The 19,528-nt window shown below is 47.2% G+C and overlaps 1 protein-coding gene across 1 annotated transcript in view; it reads left to right on the top strand.

The window, feature by feature from the left end:
• The window catches only part of DOPEY2 (dopey family member 2), a 139,652-nt gene that overhangs the window by 27,087 nt on the left and 93,037 nt on the right, over positions 1 to 19,528 (top strand). Inside the window, exons 2-3 of the mRNA XM_011950053.1 lie at positions 11,846 to 12,027; positions 12,400 to 12,570. Coding sequence (XP_011805443.1) covers positions 11,846 to 12,027; positions 12,400 to 12,570 — 353 coding nt within the window. The remainder of the gene's footprint in view (positions 1 to 11,845; positions 12,028 to 12,399; positions 12,571 to 19,528) is intronic.

Here is a 19,528-nt window from a genome sequence, read left to right as displayed (position 1 = left end):
TTTCACCACGTTGGCCAGGCTGGTCTCAAACTCCCGACCTCAGGTGATCCACCTGCCTTGGCCTCCCAGAGTGCTACGATTACAGGTGTGAGCCACCGCGCCTGGCCTAATTTTTGTATTTTTAGTAGAGATGGGTTTCGCTGTGTTGCCCAGGCTGGTCTTGAACTCCTGACCTCACGTGATCCACCCATCTCGGCCTCCCAGTGGTGGGATCACAGGCATGAGCCACCGCGCCCAGCCCCTGTATACAGTTAAAGGCCCCTTCCCACTCAACTGCCGAGAGCTGGTTCTTTCACAGGCCTCCTGTTTCCATGCAAGTAGCTTAGGGAAGTAGGACGAAAAAGCACGAGGAGGAAGACCACAGACTGGATTCAGAACAGGCCATCGTGGAGAGCTGTGTGCTTCGCTGCTGGCCTGAGGCTCTGCGTTCTCCTTGGTGCTCAGGCTGCCCGGCATACACAAGTGCTGTCCCAGCAGGCAGCGCACGTGCACTTCAGGTGTGGGAGGCTCTGAGGGCTGCGGGGAACCGGATCACTCTGAGAGGTTGAGGCTGGAGCTCTGAACAGCCACTCTGCACCCACTCTGCTGTAGCACTGAAGTTCAGGAAGACCTCTGGGAGTTCTCTAGAAGAAGGAACTGGGGAGGAGGAGATAACATCTCATTTCATTAGAGCATGCCAGTTCTGTTCTGGATGTGATTTTTGAAGAATACTGAGTTCTACCAGTAGGACTTTGGGGACTGAAACCTGTTAAGGATTCATAATAAGACTCTGTCCCCAAGGCGTTCTTTCTTTTCTTCTGTCTCTAACAAGCAGGTTTCCCTATAAGCTTTGCTGTTTGTTAAACAGATCATTTGTATGTAGATTAAAATATGTTTAAAAATTAGAAAAATAATATTTACCGATACTATGTCATTTTATATTTTTAATGGTATGATTACTGTTATTTGATTTTCTGGTTTGTGATGATAAATGCATAAGAATGGCAGTGTTCTCTGCATCATGTACATTTCAAGGTGTAGACTGTGTTCTGAAGGGTGAGTTGGCCTCACATCCTTACCTTCTTTTCCTGTGATTTATTACAGAACTCAGCTGCCTTCACCTCCTCCTGCCATTTTCACCACTTCTGAGACTGTTAGCTCTTAGACCCCCCATATAGAACAATTTCCTTTGTGAGCCCATATTATATGCCTGCCACCATTGTTTTTCAAACCTAGAATCCTCCAAACCCGGTGCCACTCAGCCTCTTCTACTGATGAAGAAACTGGAGTTCAGAGTCTGGCTTACAGCTTCCCAGGTATACGACGAGTATTTCAGGTCGGCCAGCGCCTTGTGCAGCCCACACTCCAGGGTTGAGGGCAACACGGGACAATGTCAGGAAGGCTGAGGAAGTGCTGTGCCATCACAAAAGAATGAAATAAAATAAGTCTAGAAATGCGGAAGGTACTATACAGCATCACAGCTACCTAAATTTCCTCTGTGGGAAGACAGGGAAAATAGGCGTTAGTGGCAAGACGGAGTGGCTTTGAGTCTAAGTGTCATAATAAACTCTGACGGAAAAAATAAGGGGCAGCCTTTGCACATGTGTGCTGCAGCTTACCCGCTGTGAGGCAGCGGTGAGTTTGTTGCCTTGTGTTTTAAGAAGTAATTTTCTGGGCCGGGTGCGGTGGCTCACACCTGTAATCCCAGCACTTTGGGTGGCCAAGGCGGGTGGATCACTTGAGGTCAGGAGTTTGAGACCAGCGTGGCCAACATGGTGAAACCTCGTCTCTACTAAAAATACAAAAATTAGCTGGGCGTGGTGGCGGGTGCCTGTAATCCCGGGAGGCCGAGGCACGAGAATTGCTTGAACCCCAGGAGGCGGAGGTTGCAGTGAGCTAAGATCGTGCTGCTGCACTCCAGCCTGGACAACAGAGCAAGACTTCGTCTCAAAAAAAGTGATTTTCTGATCTAGCATGTGCATTCCTGAGTCGTCTTAACTAAGAGATTGGGAACAGCCTGTGTCGTTGACAGGCCCTATTGCTCATGACTTGTGCATGTGTACACGTGTGGGACGTGTGTATGCATGTGTGTATGTGTATGCAGTGTGTATGTGTGGAATGTGTATGTGCATGTGTAGAGGGTGTGTGTGTGTGTATATGGGAAGTATGTATGTATGTATTTGTGTGCTTGCGTGTGTGGACATGTGTATGCATATCCAGTGTTAACCCTGACACACTGGGGAGGTGGAAATAGAATGAAGACTCTGTAGGTTTCAGCTCCTTTTTGAGTTTATCCTGCATGACCAGCTTATGAGTAGGTGATAGCACATTTTTGGTCACCTACAGCACTTCCTCAGCCTCCCCTGACATGTCTGCATGTTCCACTCGAACCCCCGGAGTGTGGGCTTTGCAGGGTGCTGGCGGACCTGAAATACTCTGCACACCTGGGAAGCTGCAGGCAAACCTCTGAGCTCTAGCTCCTTCTTCAGTAGAAGGGGCTGAATGGTGCTGACTTTGGAGGATTCCAGGTTTCAGAAATAATGGGTGAGAAAGCAGAGCCTCAGAGATATCAGGTGACTTGTGACAGGCTTGCTCAGATGAGAGCTGGAGCCTGGACTCAGACCCAGGCCTGCTGTTCAGAGCCTGGCCTCTGTCACAGTTCCCCTCCCATTGACTTTTGGAGCTCGTCTCAGGAACTCGACCAGCGGCCAGCAAAACATTCCCTCCACAGCAGAACCACCTCTGGGTAAACTGATAAAAATGAGTTTCTGAACCGGCCAAGCTGCCAAGGCTCAGGCCTTGACTTCAGCAATGTCATTCCCCCCACAGATGGTGAGTGGGTGCTGGCCACAGTCAAGCACCCACTATGGTCTTCTGCCATTAGGCCTGGCCTGGATGAGCTGGCTGCTCCGCCCCTCCCCTCCCCTCCTCTCCTCTCCTCCCCCTTCCCCTCCCCTGTCAAGCGGGTGTTTGACTGTGGCGAGCACCCACTCACCGTCTGTTGGGGACATGACATTGCTGAAGCTAAGGCCCGGCTTTCGACAGAGTCTTGCTCTGTCCCCAGGCTGGAGGGCAGTGGCAACATCTCGGCTCACTGCAACCTCCACCTCCCGGGTTCAAGTGATTCTCCTGCCTCAGCCTCCCAAGTAGCTAGGATTACAGGAGGCTGCTACCACACCTGGCTAATTTTTGTATTTTTTTTAGTAGAGACGGGGTTTCACTATGTTGGCCAGGCTGGTCTTGAACTCCCAATCAGGTGATCTGCCTTCCTCGGCCTCCCAAAGTGCTGGGATTATAGGCATAAGCCACCATGCCCAGCCTATTTATTTTATTTTTTATTTTATTTTTGAGACAGGGTCTCACTGTGTTGCCCAGGCTGGAGTGCAGAGGTACGATCGTAGCTCACCACAGCCTTGATCTCCTAGACTCAAGTGATCCTCCTGCCTCAGCCTCCAGAGTAGCTGGGACTACAGGTGCACGTCACCATGCCCAGCTAATTTTTGTATTTTTTTGTAGAGACAGGGTTTTGCCATGTTGTTGGTCTTCAACTCTTGGACTGAAGCAGTTCACCCGCCTTGGCCTCCCAAAGTGCTGGGATTATAGGCATAAGCCACTGCACCTGGCCTGCCTCTTTTTTTTTTCTGAACATGCTTTTAAAATCTCTAGTAGGTGATACACTCAGCCTTCAGTTCTACTCCTACGCAAGCAGCATAGTATTTTAAGAACATTTTAAAAGGAAAAAAATGCATATTCTAATGTGTCTCCTTACCTGATGCAGAAGATGGAGTTAGCGTGAGTGACCCATTCCTTGCTAGCAGCTTTATTGGAAGCTGGGATTTGGGGATGGGGATGTGGATGTCATAACTCATGCTGAGAGCTGATTAATCACGTGCATGGCCCTGTTAGGGTTCAGCTGACTTAGGTAAATAGAACACAATGATATTTCAGCTGTGACCTTTCAGAGAAGGAAGCTCCTTGTTTACATAGGAGTTATAGCAGCATTGCTCTCCCAGTTCAACAAAAGCTGGTCTCGCTGGTTACCTGTGGAACCCTGACTCCCTGAGATGGCTCTCACAGCCTTGCCTTGTGCCAGTTTTCCAGCTTATCTCTTGCCACCACCACTCCCTCAAGCTGGCAAAGCAAGCGGGTCATGCCATTTCAGGCAAGGGGGAATGCCACACCATGAGCACTTGGGAAGTTGCGGCCAAGCGCTGGTCTGTTACAGCTCTGCGTCTGTTCCATTTTTGTCCTGTCTAAAGGGCACTAACAGTGCCCCCTGGCAAGTGCTTCACTGAGGGTTCGAGCCCGTGCCACCTGGCCTCCCCGACTCACGGTGCCACTGTGCAGCTTCCTTTCAGTGGCATGAAAAGAACACCCTTATAAAGATGCTTGACTTCCATAAGGAAGACATGTCGGTGTTGCACCGTGAAAAATGCAGCTCCTCATTCGCTTGATGGGAGACGTGCTTTTACATTGGCTGACTTACATTTCTTTCTAGACAAAGACATCTGGTGTTCTGAAGTCAGCATTGTACTCTGTGCAACAGTAGGGTGACTATCTCTTCTAGGAACTTTTAAAGGAAACATTTCACATTTTTATTTTACAGGCTAAATAAAGCGTTTTAAAAATAAAACATAATTCTCTCCCCTCCCCGCCCATATGGTTCAATTACTCCTTTTTAAAAGTATTTTAAATTTGGTAAAATACATATAAACATTGTAAATTGTGGTAAAATACATATAACATAAAATTTACCATCTTAACCATTTTTAAGCATATTAACTTTTGTATCCATGGTGTAGCCTTCTGGAATTTTTCATCATGTGGCCTACACAGAATGCTTCTAAATCATGTCGTGTCCTGGGGACTGTCATACTGTCAGTTTGTGTAAAGTCAAAGGAAAACAAAGATATTTTCTTAGGTGGAGTAATGGTGACACTTCCTGATTTCTATTAAGCTTGGATGTAGTTTGAATCTTTTTTTCAAACATACTTTATACTTACATTTTAGTATTTTAAGGCCAGCCTACTGAGCCTATGAATATAATGAGGTCAAAAATATTATAATTATGTCCTAATTATATCTCAAGGAATGCTTTTAGAACAGTATAGTTCCTGAGTGAAATCAATAAGAAAGTTTAATTTCCTGTTTAATCAGTTTCTCCTTTTTTTTTTTCATTTCAAAAAGTGATTTTGAAGGCCGAGTGCAGTGACTCACACCTGTAATCCCAGCACTTTGGGAGGCTGAGACGGGTGGATCACGAGGTCAAGAGTTCGAGACCAGCCTGGCCAATATGGTGAAACACTGTCTCTACTAAAAAATACAAAAATTAGCCAGGCGTGGTGGCACGCACCTGTAGTCCCAGCTACTCAGGAGACTGAGGCAGGACAATCGCTGGAACCTGGGAGGCAGAGGTTGCAGTGAGCCAAGTTCGCACCACTGCACTCCAGCCTGAGTGACAAAGCGAGACTCTGTCTCAAAAAAAATAAAAAAGTGATTTTTGGGAGGCTGAAATGGGTGGACCATGAATTCAGGAGTTCGAGACCAGCCTGGTCAATATGGTGAAACCCTGTCTCCACTAAAAAATGCAAAAGTTAGCCAGGCATGGTTGCGTGCGCCTATAGTCCCAGCTACTCGGGTGACTGAGGCAGAAGAATTGCTGGAACCTGGGAGGCAGAGGTTGCAGTGAGCCAAGATCGCACTACTGCACTCCATCCTGGGTGACAGAGAGAGACTCTGTCTCAAAAAAAAAACAAAAAAGGTTTTGGATTGGGCACAGTGGCTTACACCTTTAATCCCAGCACTTTGGGAGGCTGAGGCAGGTAGATTGTCTGAGGTCAGGAGTTCGAGACCAGCCTGGCCAACATGGCGAAACCCTGTCTGTACTAAAAATACAAAAAAAAAAAAAAAATTACCTGGGCATGGTGGTGGGCGCCTGTAATCCCAGCTACTCAGGAGACTGAGGCAAGAGAATCTCTTGAACCCAGGAGGTGGAGGTTGCAGTAAGCTGAGATTGCACTACTGCACTCCAGCACTTGGGGACAGAGTGAGACTCTGTCTCTAAATAAATAAATTAATGAAATTAAAAGTGATTTTGAAAACATGGCCATTTTTCCTGGCCAGTTCATCTCTTTTTTTTTTTTTTCGAGATGGAGTCTCACTCTCTCACCCAGGCTGGAGTGCAGTGGCGCAATCTCAACTCACTGCAACCTCTGCCTCCCGGGTTCAAGTGATCCTCCCACCTCAGTCTCCTGAGTATCTGAGATTACAGGTGCGTGCTACTACACCTGGCTAATTTTTGTATTTTTAGTAGGGACAGGATTTCACCATGTTGCCCAGGCTGATATCAAACTCCTGACCTCAAGTGATCTGCCCACCTCAGCCTCCCAGAGTGCTGGGATTACAGGCGTGAGCCATTGCGCCTGGCCTCAGTTCAGCTGTTTCTCTGTGATATTTATTCTACAGTTGCAGAAGAACGTTTCTCATATGATACATATATTAAGCTTACTGGCCAGCCAGTTTGGGTTTCTGGACAGTGAAACTGTCCCGGAAATGTTTGCTGAGCTTTTCTTGCTGGAGAAGGTTCTTGGCAAAGCCTGGATGGAGGATGGAGATGAGAAAGGTAGTGTGAGGGTGGCACACCCAATTTGTGCTGTGATTCCAGTCTTGGCAGCCCTGGGCCTGCTGGGAGAGGGATGACAGTGACATGTGGCCCAGTTTTAGCTCAAAGAAGGAAGAGTCACCAAGACCGTCCATGAGGGCAGGAGCTCTTGGTTCTCCTCCTAGATGACAGTTAGAAGGAATTTGAGAGCAGGTCTTCCTTCTTGGCATCCAAATACTTCTTATCTTGGAGTTTTTCTAGCCGTGGCTAGTGGGTCATAGTGTCAGCTACGTTGCCAAATGGGAGCTGAAGTGTGTTGTTGGGCGAAGGGTGAAGATGCTGTCAGAGAATAAGACAAACCCCACTAGAACTTTAAAAACAAGCCAGAAAAAAAAAACACATACCCACACACACACCTTGAAGAGGAAATCAGGAGTTTGCAAGCCCTAGAAGGTGGTTATTGTGCTAATTAAAGATTGAAAGCTCACTCTCGAGAGCTGAACCAAATCCCTGGGCTGCCTCAGGATTTGCTGAAATGAGTGCCATTGTTCTCTGGTCAGTTCAGTCCAGGAGGGGCTGGCGTCCAAGCGTCACTCAAGAGTTCATGGCTAGGCCGGGCGTCGTGGCTCATGCTTGTAATCCTAACACTTTGGGAGGCCAAGGCAGGCGAATCACTTGAGGTCAGGAGTTCGAGACCAATCTGGCCAACATAGTGAAACCCCGTCTCGACTAAAAATACAAAAATTAGCTGGGCATGGTGGCATGTGCTTGTAATCCTAGCTACTTGGGAGGCGGAGGCAGGAGAATCACTTGAACCCAGAAGGTGGACATTGCAGTGAGCAAAGATCACGCCATTGCACTCCAGCTTGGCAACAGAGTAAGACTCCATCTCAAAAAAAAAGAGTTCGTGGCTCTTGCAGCCTTAGCCAGCAAGAGCAGTTGCCATGAAACAGCATTATTTCTTTTCTCTTTATGCTATTGTGGTAAAATACACATACCCTAAAGTTGACCATTTTAACCGATTTTTTTTTTTTTTTTTTTTTGAGACGGAGTCTTGCTCTGTCGCCCGGGCTGGAGTGCAGTGGCCCGATCTCAGCTCACTGCAAGCTCTGCCTCCTGGGTTTACGCCATTCTCCTGCCTCAGCCTCCGGAGTAGCTGGGACTACAGGTGCCCGCCACCTTGCCCGGCTAGTTTTTTGTATTTTTTAGTAGAGACGGGGTTTCACCGTGTTAGCCAGGATGGTCTCGATCTCCTGACCTTGTGATCCGCCCGTCTCGGACTCCCAAAGTGCTGGGATTACAGGCTTGAGCCACCGAGCCCGGCCTATTTTAACCATTTTTAAGTGCACAGTTCAGTGGTATTAAGTACATTCGTATTGTGTACCCTACCATCGATCTCCAGCTTCTTTGGGTAGATGCCAGCAAACATGATTACTAGACCATTTGGGAAGAGTACGTTTAATTTTGTAAGGAGCTGCTAACTGTCTTCCAAAGTGGCTGTACCGTTTTGCATTCCCATCAGCGATGAGTGAGAGTTCCTGTTGCTCCACATCCTCACCAGCATTCGGTGGTGCCAGTGTTCTGGATTTTGGTCCTTCTAATAGATGCAGAAGATATTTTTCAATAGGATTCACCACCCTATTTTCTGCATGGATTAAGTCTACACAGGGGGACAAGGGAGTTCTGTCTAGGGGACTAGAGTGAGTAACCTTTTGTTTCCAAAAGTGCTTCAAATCTATTAAATGGAAAGCATTTTCACTTGGTTGATTCTAATCTCCAGTCTTGTGTCTGGAGGCAGATTGTTTCTTTAGACACTTTTCACCGTGTCGGCTGGGCGCGGTGGCTCACACCTGTAATCCCAGCATTTTGGGAGGCCAAGGCGAGCAGATTACTTGAGGTCAGGAGTTTGAGACCAGCCTGGCCACCATGGTGGAACCCTGTCTCTACTAAAAATACAAAAATTAGCTGGACGTGGTGGTGGGTGCCTGTAATCTCAGCTACTCAGGAGGCTGAGGCAGGAGAATCGTTTGAACCTGGGAGGCGAAGGTTGCAGTGAGCCGAGATCTCACCACTGTACTCCAGCCTGGGCAACAGAATGAGACTCGGTCTTAAAAAAAAAAAAAAATTCACTGTGTCTTTTAACAAATAATATTTATCTCCTTTTAATGTTAAATATTATTACTATTATTATTATTTATCTTTTTTGTGTCATCTTAAAAGGAAATTTTAGGTTCATCAGCTGTACCTCTTACATGCAGATTTCTTCCATGACTTCAGCATCTGTTAAAATTCTCGCCATATTTTGGTCCTGCAGTTGATCTCACCATCAAACATACAACAGTTTCTTTTCTAATAGTATATTTTTCTCAATTTCTCTAATTAATACCCTTGTTGCTTTTGTAACGATAAAGGACATCACTAGTAAACAACTGGGTTTCAACTGATTCTCCTAAAAGACAATGCATTTTGTCTCCTTCTTTAAATCTTCTGCTTATTTTTCAATTTGTCATTATAATAAGAGGTCATGTGTGTGGATTGCTTACTTTGTGCTGGGCACTATGCTAAATTCCTTACACATGGTATTTCTTTATGCTTGTAACTCCGTGAGGTATCACGGTCCTCATTTTTACAGATGAAACTGCAGCCCAGAAAGGTAATTTGCTCAACCAGCAAATTGTGAAACTGGAATTAGAGGCTCTGGTGCCCAAGCTTGCATACTTAGACCAGGCATTAGTAATAGCCTCAGTTTTGTTTATTGGTTTGTTTAGCCTTAGTTTTGAAGCATTTGTGAAGTGAGAGCCTCCATGTGGAGTGTGTAAACACTCAATCTCTGTGTGATGACAGCTCCAAGGAGCAGTCTAGCAAGTTCTGTCTGGCCAAATCCAGACCTGGTTTTGATTAGCTTTGTTCATGATCTCTAGATCACTCTGCTCTATGCTTGAACCTGTATGCTTGAGTCGAGCTTACCTCTCTGACAGGTGAAAAAAATGATATTTCACTATAATATTTTATTTTTCTTATCACAAAGGAAAGGCATCTTTTCATTTTTCTAAGTCCTGTTGGCTCATTGCCTTTGCTCTTGCTGCATTTCTCTCTCTCTCTCTCTTTTTTTTGAGATGGAGTCTCACCCTGTCGCCCAGGCGACAATGGTGCAATCTTGGCTCACTGCAACCTCCACCTCCTGGGTTCAAGTGATTCTCCTGCCTCAGCCTCCCGAGTAGCTGGGATTATAGGCGCTTACCACCACACCCGGCTAATTTTTTATATCTTTAGTAGAGACGGGGTTTCATCATGTTGGCCAGACTGGTCTTGAACTCCTGACCTTGTGATCCACCCACCTCTGCCTCCCAAAGTGCCGGGATTATAGGTGTGAGCCACCACACTTGGCCATATCTGATTTTTTTTTTTTAAAGATGTCGTTTTATTGAATTTGAGAATTCACTTAGACCACAGGTCTCTGATGAAAAATATTCTTGTTTTCCTTGTCTTCCTTTTATGTCCTGCATAACCTGAGTGTGTTTTAAAGTTGGGATCGTAGTCTTTGCATACAAGAGGAAAATTGTCATGGTCCTGCGGTCGTGAGGCCGAGGGCCCACGATTCTGATGTGGATGGAATGCAGCTGGCATTGCACATGTCTTAGATGCTCTTCCTGACTGTCCGCTTTGTTCTAGGCACTGTGCAAGGTGCTGGAGACAGCAGAGAAGAGTAAGATAGTCCCTGCCCTCGCACTGCAGAGGGGAGGCCTGTTCTGCCTCCCTGAGATGGGGGCACTGAGCTAAATCACACGTGAGGAAGAGTTAGCAAGGTGGCCGGAAGGGCATTTAGGTGAGGGGCAGTGAAAGGCAGGCTGGAGCCACAGATTGCAGGCAGAACAGGCAGGAGCCGTGGTTGGGAGGCCTTTGAATGACCTTTTAAGAAGTGTGAACTTGGCCAGATGCGGTGGCTCACGCCTGTAATCCCAGCACTTTGGGAGGCCGAGGCGGGTGGATCCCTTGAGGTCAGGAGTTCAAGACCAGTCTGACCAACATGGTGAAACCCCATCTCTACTAAAAATACAAAAAGTAGCTGGATATGGTGGTGTGTGCCTGTAATCCCAGCTACTCAGGAGGCTAAGGAAGGAGAATCGCTTGAACCCAGGAGGTACAGGAGGTGGAGGTTGCAGTGAGCCAAGATCATGCCATTGCACTCCAGCCTGGGCGAGAGAAGACAGCAAGACTCCGTCTCGAAAAAAAAAAAAAGCATGAACTTTACCCCGTAGGCTTTCAGTAAATATTTGTGTGAGCAAATGAACTACTTATGTGGATCGTTCCCCCATAACATCAGACACTCTGTTATAAGATTAAGCCGGCCGGGTGCAGTAGATCACACCTGCAATTTTAGCACTTTGGGAGGCCGAGGCGGGTGGATCATGAGGTCAGGAGATCGACACCATCCTGGCTAACACGGTGAAACCCTGTCTCTACTAAAAATACAAAAAATTAGTCAGGCGTGGTGGCACTCTCCTATAGTCCCAGCTACTTGGGAGGCTGAGGCAGGAGAGTTGCTTGAACCTGGGAGGCAGAGGCTGCAGTGAGCTGAGATCACGCCACTGCGTTCCAGCCTGAGTGACAGAGCAAGACTGTGTCTCAAAAAAAAAAAAAAAAGATTAAGCCATGAGGGGCCTCCCATGCACAGAGCTCTGCCCATGGTTACTCGATGCCATGAAGGACGGCATCGATCTGTTCACACTCTGGACCTTTTTCTCTTGGGTAGAGCAAGCACCCTGGGATGCTTTCCCACAGACATGTCGTGTGTCTTGCTTATGGAAGCCTAGCTCGGGACAACCATTGCTCCAGGCGAGTGGGGTGGTGCGGTTTTCCTCCTGGGAACACGGGTCCCTCCCGGCACCATCTCCAACTGGTAGAAATGTCAGGAGTCACAGCCTGGAAGGGTCTCCTTTAATCCCAATCCATATCTTCTGGGTGAGCCCCTACTCATGGCTTCCTGAGACAGAGAAGCACACGGCCCTCACCCATCATGGGCTCCGAGGTGTGACCGAGAAGCTGGCCACGTACTAAGAAAGTCGTTGTGCCTGCCTCATCTCCAGCACTGCCAGAGCTGCTGTGGACTCTCGCCATGCAGTCCCTCTGCCCCCTTGTTGCGTGCATCTCTTTCTTGACAGCCACACCAGGGCGTGGCTGCAGCCTCTCTGGCTTCAGCAGATTCACTCTCCATTGTAAATATCCCTGCCTTCTTCCTCATGTGTTTTTTTTCTCGTTTGACAGGCTCTTCAGAGTAACCTGAGGTACTCCTTGTTGCCGAGACGGCTCCTCATCAGCAAAAGATTAGCTCAGTGTTTGCATCCTGCCCTGCCCAGTGGTGTGCATTTAAAAGCCCTAGAGACCTACGAGATTATCTTTAAAATTGTGGGGACCAAATGGCTGGCCAAGGACTTGTTTCTGTACAGGTACGATTGCTTCTCTGCTGTGTTCCTTTTCATTACCCAAGTAACCAGTATTTCAGCTCACAAGATGAGAAAATGACAGGCAAAATAAGCATGGGGCTGTGTGTGCAACAATTAATCATAAAGCCATAATCAGGAGACGTCACTGGGTGCCTTCTAGAGTCTATCCGTCCTGACTTTTCTAGAAGGGAACTTTAGGATCTGAACGTGCGGACAGCTTCATTGCCGGCTCATTACATAACAGTGTTTTGTGACCATCTCATGTCACACACACATCGAAACCAGCAGTTTAAATGGCCAGCTGTTTGCTTGTCACCTGGGACTTCTGACTGGGTATCTTATTTCTGCCCTGTTCCCTCTCGTTCTTTCTCCAAGCTACGGGTTGTTTCCTCTCCTGGCACATGCAGCCGTGTCGGTGAGGCCGGTGCTGCTCACCCTGTACGAGAAGTACTTCCTCCCACTGCAGAAGCTGCTCCTGCCCAGTCTGCAGGCCTTCATCGTCGGCCTGCTGCCCGGCCTCGAAGAAGGCTCCGAGATCTCCGACAGGTGTGTGGGCGTCTTGTCCAGGCTGTGTTTACACCACTACTTTACAAGACACTGGGAAGGGGCCGGGCGCGGTGGCTCTCGCCTGTAATCCCAGCACTTTGGGAGGCCGAGGTGGGTGGATCACAAGGTCAGGAGATCGAGACCATCCTGGCTAATATGGTGACACCCCGTCTCTACTAAAAAATACAAAAAATTAGCCCGGCGTGGTGGCGGCGCCTGTACTCCCAGCTACTCGGGAGGCTGAGGCAGGAGAATGGCGGGAACCCCGGAGACGGAGCTTGCAGTGAGCCGGGATCACATCACTGCACTCCAGCCTGGGCAACAGAGACTCCGTCTCAAAAAAAAAAAAAAGACATGGGGAAGGAAGTGCAGAGACATGGCAAGCAGCAGTAGGTGTGGAGGTCGGGTTGCTCTTTCACGTTTCCTTGGTGGTTGTGATTTCAAAATGCCTTGTTCCTCCCAGGAATCTCTCTGTGTCTCTTTACCAAAGGGGAAGTCCCGAGCCTGGAGCGATGAGATCCTTTATGCAGAGAGCAATGTAGCTCATTAATAAGGGAGACCGTAGTGTGGGGTTCCCATGATGTCCTGTCCCGTTACGGGGTTACCCGCGGAGTCACTATGTGTGGAGGGGAGGACATACCCTCTGAGGGCCCCTAGTGTGGAGGAAATGAATGGACCCTTTCCCGGGCACTTGGAGCGTGCTTTACACACATGATCACATTGCGTGATGAATTCCTCTGCTCCAGGAGTCACCTCCATTTACAGGTGAGGGTCAGAGGGTAAGAAGGTTTCCCACTCGCACAGTCAGCGAGCCCCAGAGCTGGGATTCTATTCCACTATGCCACTGTATCTATTGGATTCTTTTTTTTTTTTTTTTTTTGAGACAGAGTCTTGTTCTATCGTGTTCTGTCACCCAGGCTGGAGTACAGTGGTGCGATCTTGGCTCGCTACAACCTCCGCCTCCTGGGTTCAAGCGATTCTCCCACCTCAGCCTCCCAAGTAGTCAGGATTACAGGCGTGTGCCACCACGCCCAGCTAATATTTGTGTTTTTAGTAGAGATGGGGTTTCCCTGTGGTGGCCAGGCCGGTCTCAAACTCCTGACCGCAAGCGATCCACCCACCTCAGCCTTCCAAAGTGCCTGGATTACAGGCGTGAGCCACCGCGCCCATCCCGTATCGGATTCTAAAGTCCTTCTTCTTTCCATTAAACTAGGCTGCTTCTAAATTAAAAAGCAAAGTCAGGGCAGGGCTTGAAAAGGCAATTTAGTGTGATGTGAAGCAGAATATCTTGACAGATTTCAATTGCACCTTGAAGAAATCTGTAACACTCATATGCACAAAAGTTCATGGTTTTTGTGTGTGTGTGTGTTTTTTTTTTTTTTTTTTTGCGATCACTGCTTACGAATGGGAGAAAGTGTGTATCTGTTCAGACTATTGAGTATGGCTGGGCATGGTGGCTCACACCTATAATCCCAGTACTTTGGGAGGCCAAAGCAGGTGGGTCACTTGAGGTCAGGAATTCAAGACCAGCCTGGCCAACATGGTGAAACCCTGTATCTACTAAAAATGCAAAAAAATTAACTAGACATGGTGGCATGCACCTGTAATCCCAGCTATTTGGGAGGCTGAGGCAGGGGAATAGCTTGAGCCCGGGAGGCGAAGGTTGTAGTCAGCCAAGATTGCACCAGTGCACTACAGCCTGGGTGACAGAGTAAGACTATGTCTCAAAAAAAAAACAACAAAAAACTATTGAGTATACACAGTGACCTTTGTTTCTGGAGAATTATAAAGTAAGAACTCACTTCCAGCTTATTAACTCTTCTGAGAGATGCCACGGTGATTCATCTCTGTTAATGGGACCTGTTTTAAGAGCCCATGTTCAGTCACTGGTGACTTTTGTGCTTGTAAAAGCTTCCATGTGATTATACAATGCATTGCTCACATTTCCCTGTGCTGGAGGCCCTAGTCAGGTCACCCTTTCCTGTGGTGTTAGCTGTGACTGAGGGGTGCAGGAGGCTGGAGTGGAACCCAGGAATCAATCCAGGTCCCTTTGCACAGCTCCCCCAGCTTCAAGTAAACCAAGTAATCAGAATGGTTTGAAGGGTTAGTCAGGAAGTAGCCAAGGGTGCATTTCATGAGCTCTATATCAGGACTTGACAGATACAACCAAAACATTGCCCTTTAACCATTTCAAGCTCTCACGTAGACCAGGTGTTGGCTTTCCATTTCCCAGAGGAGAATCCACCTTTCCAGTTTCTACCTTAGGAGGCAGAATCTGTCTCGTTGCAGTTTTAAGTCCAGCACCAAGCCCTGTGACTGGTACACGGTGAGACTCGGTAAGTGTGTGTTGAGTTAATGAGCCGTCCAGGTCACACAGGAGGCAGCTGGAGGACATTACCAGACTCCATGCCAATGGACTCCTAATCCCAGGCCCTTTCTAGAAGTTCTGCTATGTTTGTATTCTGATGACAGATATGTGAGTATATGTCCTACGTGATTTTTCCATCATTGGACAGATGAACACATTAGTTCTCTAAAGCTTACTGTGATCTTTTAAATCTGTGTGAATCACACTAGAAGTGGAAATAGTTGGGGTGTTTTTGTTTGTTTTCTTAGTTGATAAATGAAGGTTCATTTGAACAGTTGCTTAACATTGATTTTTTTTTTCCAAATATTGTGATTTTTTGCCATTGAACCAAGAGCCAAGTAAAGCTTCATGAATCACTGAATCGATTTAGCTGTGACAGAAAACCAAATGCAGTGTGGCACCCAGCAGTGATTAGTTATCAGCTCTCCAAGGTGGACGCCGGTGAAAGGCTATACAGTAATCTCCGAGCCAGGGTGTTGCAGCCACAGTAATGGAAGTGACTGTGTAAGACTTTCTGGTTGCTGTGTCCATTTTAGTCTGAGACAGTTTGGTAACTGTTCCCAAAAGTTCTCGGGTAGCCAGGTGTGGTGACAGGCACCTGTAATCCCAGCTACTTGGAAGACTGAGGCAGAAGAATCGTTTGAACCTAGGAGGTGGAGGTTGCAGTGAGCTGAGATCGCACCACTACACTCCAGCCTGGGCAACAGAGCAAGACTCCATCTCAAAAAGAAAAGAAAAAAAGTGCTTGGGAATTGAGTGAAACACCCCAACAAATGTGCAGAGAGCAGAAAGGGAGGGTGCAGTAGGGGGTCATGATGAGCACGTGGGTAGAAATTGCAAAGTGGTGAGTTAGGTTGAGCTGGTGAAGGCTGGGGTGACTCCCAGGTTTCATGTAGGTGGAGACTGTTCCTGGTGTGTGGTTTTTAGTGAACCATAAGAAATGAAACTTTTGGCCCCTGTTAGGACCTCTTATCCACCCTGGCTTTCTAACCCTTTGGGGTCTGCAGATAACCTATTACTGGTCAGAAATCCTTTTTTTTTCTTTTTTTTTTTAAGTGCCCATGAAATAGCTACATAGCTGTTGTTTGCTGTACTAAGAAAACAAGATTAGAACAGGGAAAGCACTAAACCCTTCTTCTAAGGAGATGAGGAGAGTTGAATGTTTTAAATGGTTTGTAAGAAGGCAGCAACTAGCTCACCAGCTATTTCCATTTAAACCAGTAATTCTCAATCTAGTAGTAATTTTGCCTCTCAGGACACATTTGACAATATCTGGAGACATTTTTGGTTGTCACAACTAGGGGTGGGTAAGGTGCTACTGACATTTAGTGGGTAGAGTCCAGGGGCCTGCTGAACGTGCACACGGGTGCCCCACAGCAAAGACCCGCCCCTAGATGTCAGTGGGGTGGAAGTTCAGAAACCCTGACTTAAAGAGTTGAAAAATATTTATTGACATTTCTTTTCTTCTGTTTTTCTTTTGGAGCTCATTAATAAGGGAGGCCATGGTGCAGGGTTCCCATGATGTCCTGTCCCATTACAGTTACCCACAGTGTCACCATGTGAGGGGGAAGATGTACCCTCTTAGGGCCCCTATTGTAGAGGAAACAAGTGGACCCTTTACTGGGGACTTGCAGTGTGCATGACGCACAAGATCACATTGAATTCCAGGGTCTTGCTCTGCACCCAGGCTGGAGTACAGTGGCAGGATTATAGCTCACTCTAGTATCAGCCTCCAGGGCTCAAACGATCCTCTGGCCTCAGCCTTCCAAAGCACTGAGATTATAGGCATGAGCTACCCCACTTGGCTGACATATCTTTTTTTTTTTTTGAGACAGGGTCTCACTCTGTCGCCCAGGCTGGAGTGCGGTGGCACAATCTTGGCTCACTGTAACCACCACCTCTCGGAAACAAGCGAGTAACTGGGACTACAGGCACGCACCATGACGCCTGGCTAATTTTCATATTTTTAGTAGAGACAGGGTTTCACCATGTTGGCCAGGCTGGTCTTGAACTCCTGGCCTCAAGTGATCCACCTGCCTTAGCCTTCCAAAGTGCTGGGATTACCGGCGTGAGCCACCGCACCGAGCACCAACATTTCTTTTGGTTGGTTTCAGACACTCTGATGATGATCTGTGCTGGTTCGAGACTTTTTTTTACCCCCTCTTTAGCCCTGTTTCTGACCTGCAGTTTACGGTACAGGGCGCTGTTGTCACTGCCCTGCCTCTTCAGTTTCAGATGATTGTACCAAGACGGTGCTGTCTTGTGACAGCTTGGCTTTCCATGGTTGTCCTTTCAACCTGCAGAACCAAAGTTGTGGAGTACTTGGGGTTAGCAGTGCCCGGCCCACGCCAGTCACCTGCTCTCAGTTGTGAAGAGTGGAGCATGCCAGTGTCATTTGAAGGAGCTGTGTTTGCAGGAGGCATAAAAGAGCATAAGCCAGGATGAGTTAGGAAGGATGGAAATACGTGGGGTTTGGAAGTTTTGTTATTTTATTTTATTTTTTAATGTTTTTTGGTTTTTTGTGTATTTGTTTTTGTTTTGTTTTTTTGAGATAGAGTCTCGTTCTGTCGCCCATGCTGGAGTGCAGCAGTACAATCTTGGCACCCTGCAGCCTCCACCTCCCGAGTTCAAGCCATTCTCCTGCCTCAGCCTCACGAGAAGCTGGGATTATAGGTGCGAACCACCATGCCCAGCTAATTTTTATATTTTTAGTAGAGACAGGGTTTTACCATGTTGACCAGGCTGGTCTTGAACTCCTGAGCTCAAATGATCCACCCGCCTTGGCCTCCCAAAGTGCTGGGATTATAGGCATGAGCCACCGTGCCTGGCCTGTTTGTTGGTTTTGAATTAAAAGTTTAGGGTTCCCAGCGGGGCGTGGTAGCTCATGCCTGTAATCCCAGCACTTTGGGAGGCCAAGGCGGGTGGGTTACCTGAGGTCAGGTATTCAAGACCATCCTGGCCAACATGGTGAAACCCCATCTCTACCAAAAAAATACAAAAATTAGGCATGGTGGCAGCTGCCTGTAATCCCAGCTACTCGGGAGGCTAAGCCGGGAGAATCACTTGAACCCAGGAGATGGAGGTTGCAGTGAGTGAAGATCGTGCCATTGCACTCCAGCCTGGGCAACAGGAGCGAAACTCCATCTCAAAAAAAAAAAAGTTTAGAGTTCTAGACTGTAAACTGCACACTAATATTGGAATTTAACAACCCAGATGATCAGAGGAACTCCTGTTGAATGGGAAGTTATTTCATTTTTAACCGCAGTGATTTTGCTCTCTCATACCAAAGGTTTGTCACAGTTGCTGTTGTTTCTACTGTGGTGTCATTTAAATTGTTAGCATGCATCCATTTTCTTAAGAATAAAATGAGACTTAAAAAATAAAACTGGCTGGGCACAGTGGCTCACACCTGTAGTCCCAGCACTGAGAGGCCATGCAGGGCAGATCAGTTAAAGCCAAAAGTTCAAGACCAGCCTGGGCAGCATGATGAAACCCTGTCTACACCTACAATACAAAAATTAGCCCAGTGTGGCAGCATGGGTCTGTAATCCCAGCTACTCAGAGGCTGAGGCGGGAAAATTGCTTGAGCCCAGGAGGTCAGAGCTGCAGTGAGCTGTGATTGCACTACTGCACTCCAGCCTGGGTGACAGAATGAAACCCTGCCTCAAAAAAAAAAACAAAGGTGTATTTCTTTAATAGAAAGCTAGTAGCCAGTTTCAGAATATTGAAGAGATAACATAGATAATATTTTCCAAGCTTTTTGACAGTGGAACCCCTCTTCGGTGGAACATCTCTAGTGGCCAGTGTTCCATGGAACATACTTTGGGAATATGCAGTTCTAAGCAAAGGGGAACTGTGACACCAGGGCGTGTACATTATAGTATTTGTGATGATTTCAGAGCTGGGCAAAGACAAGCTCTATTTGTTTACTCAATCTTTAATAGAAGACCAATCAATAACCTCAGCCACTAAATCGCCCTGTGTACTTCTTCTGAACACTTAGCCATTACTTGTGCCTCTTCATTTTTATTTTTTCTAAGAAGATGGTACCATGCATTATTTCCTACAATATTTTACAAGACCCCAGAAAGTTCAGGCTAATTTTAAGGAGAACAAAATGCATTTTTAATATAACATGATGGTACATATTTTTGAAAGAAATACAAAAAAATTATCTGAGGGATTTTTCGAGTGCCAACCTGGAGTCAGATGCTCAAATAGGCACTGGGGCTGTGACAGCAAACAGAGCGGACCTACTAGTAATTGCAGGGGGTATGACCCAAGCATTGGGTCTGTTCTCCTGGGCTGAGTTTTTTTTTTTTTTTTCCCCCTCACTCTGTCGCCCAGGCTGGAGTGCAGTGATGCCATCTTGGCTCACTGCAACCTCCACCTCCCGGCTTTGAGCAGTTCTCCTGCCTCAGCCTCCCCAGTAGCTGGGATTATAGGCACCTGCCACCATGCCCGGCTAATTTTTGTATTTTTAGTAGAGACGAGATTTCACCATGTTGTCCAGGCTGGTCTCAAACTCCTGACCTCAGGTGATCCACTCACCTCAGCCTCCCAAAGTGCTAGGATTACAGGTGTGAGCCA

The sequence above is a fragment of the Colobus angolensis genome, unplaced genomic scaffold (genome assembly GCF_000951035.1).
Source record: "Colobus angolensis palliatus isolate OR3802 unplaced genomic scaffold, Cang.pa_1.0 Scaffold300, whole genome shotgun sequence".
In the NCBI taxonomy this organism is placed as follows: domain Eukaryota; kingdom Metazoa; phylum Chordata; class Mammalia; order Primates; family Cercopithecidae; genus Colobus; species Colobus angolensis.
Note: the sequence above shows the minus strand (reverse complement) of the source record. Positions and strands in the feature narration are given on the sequence as shown.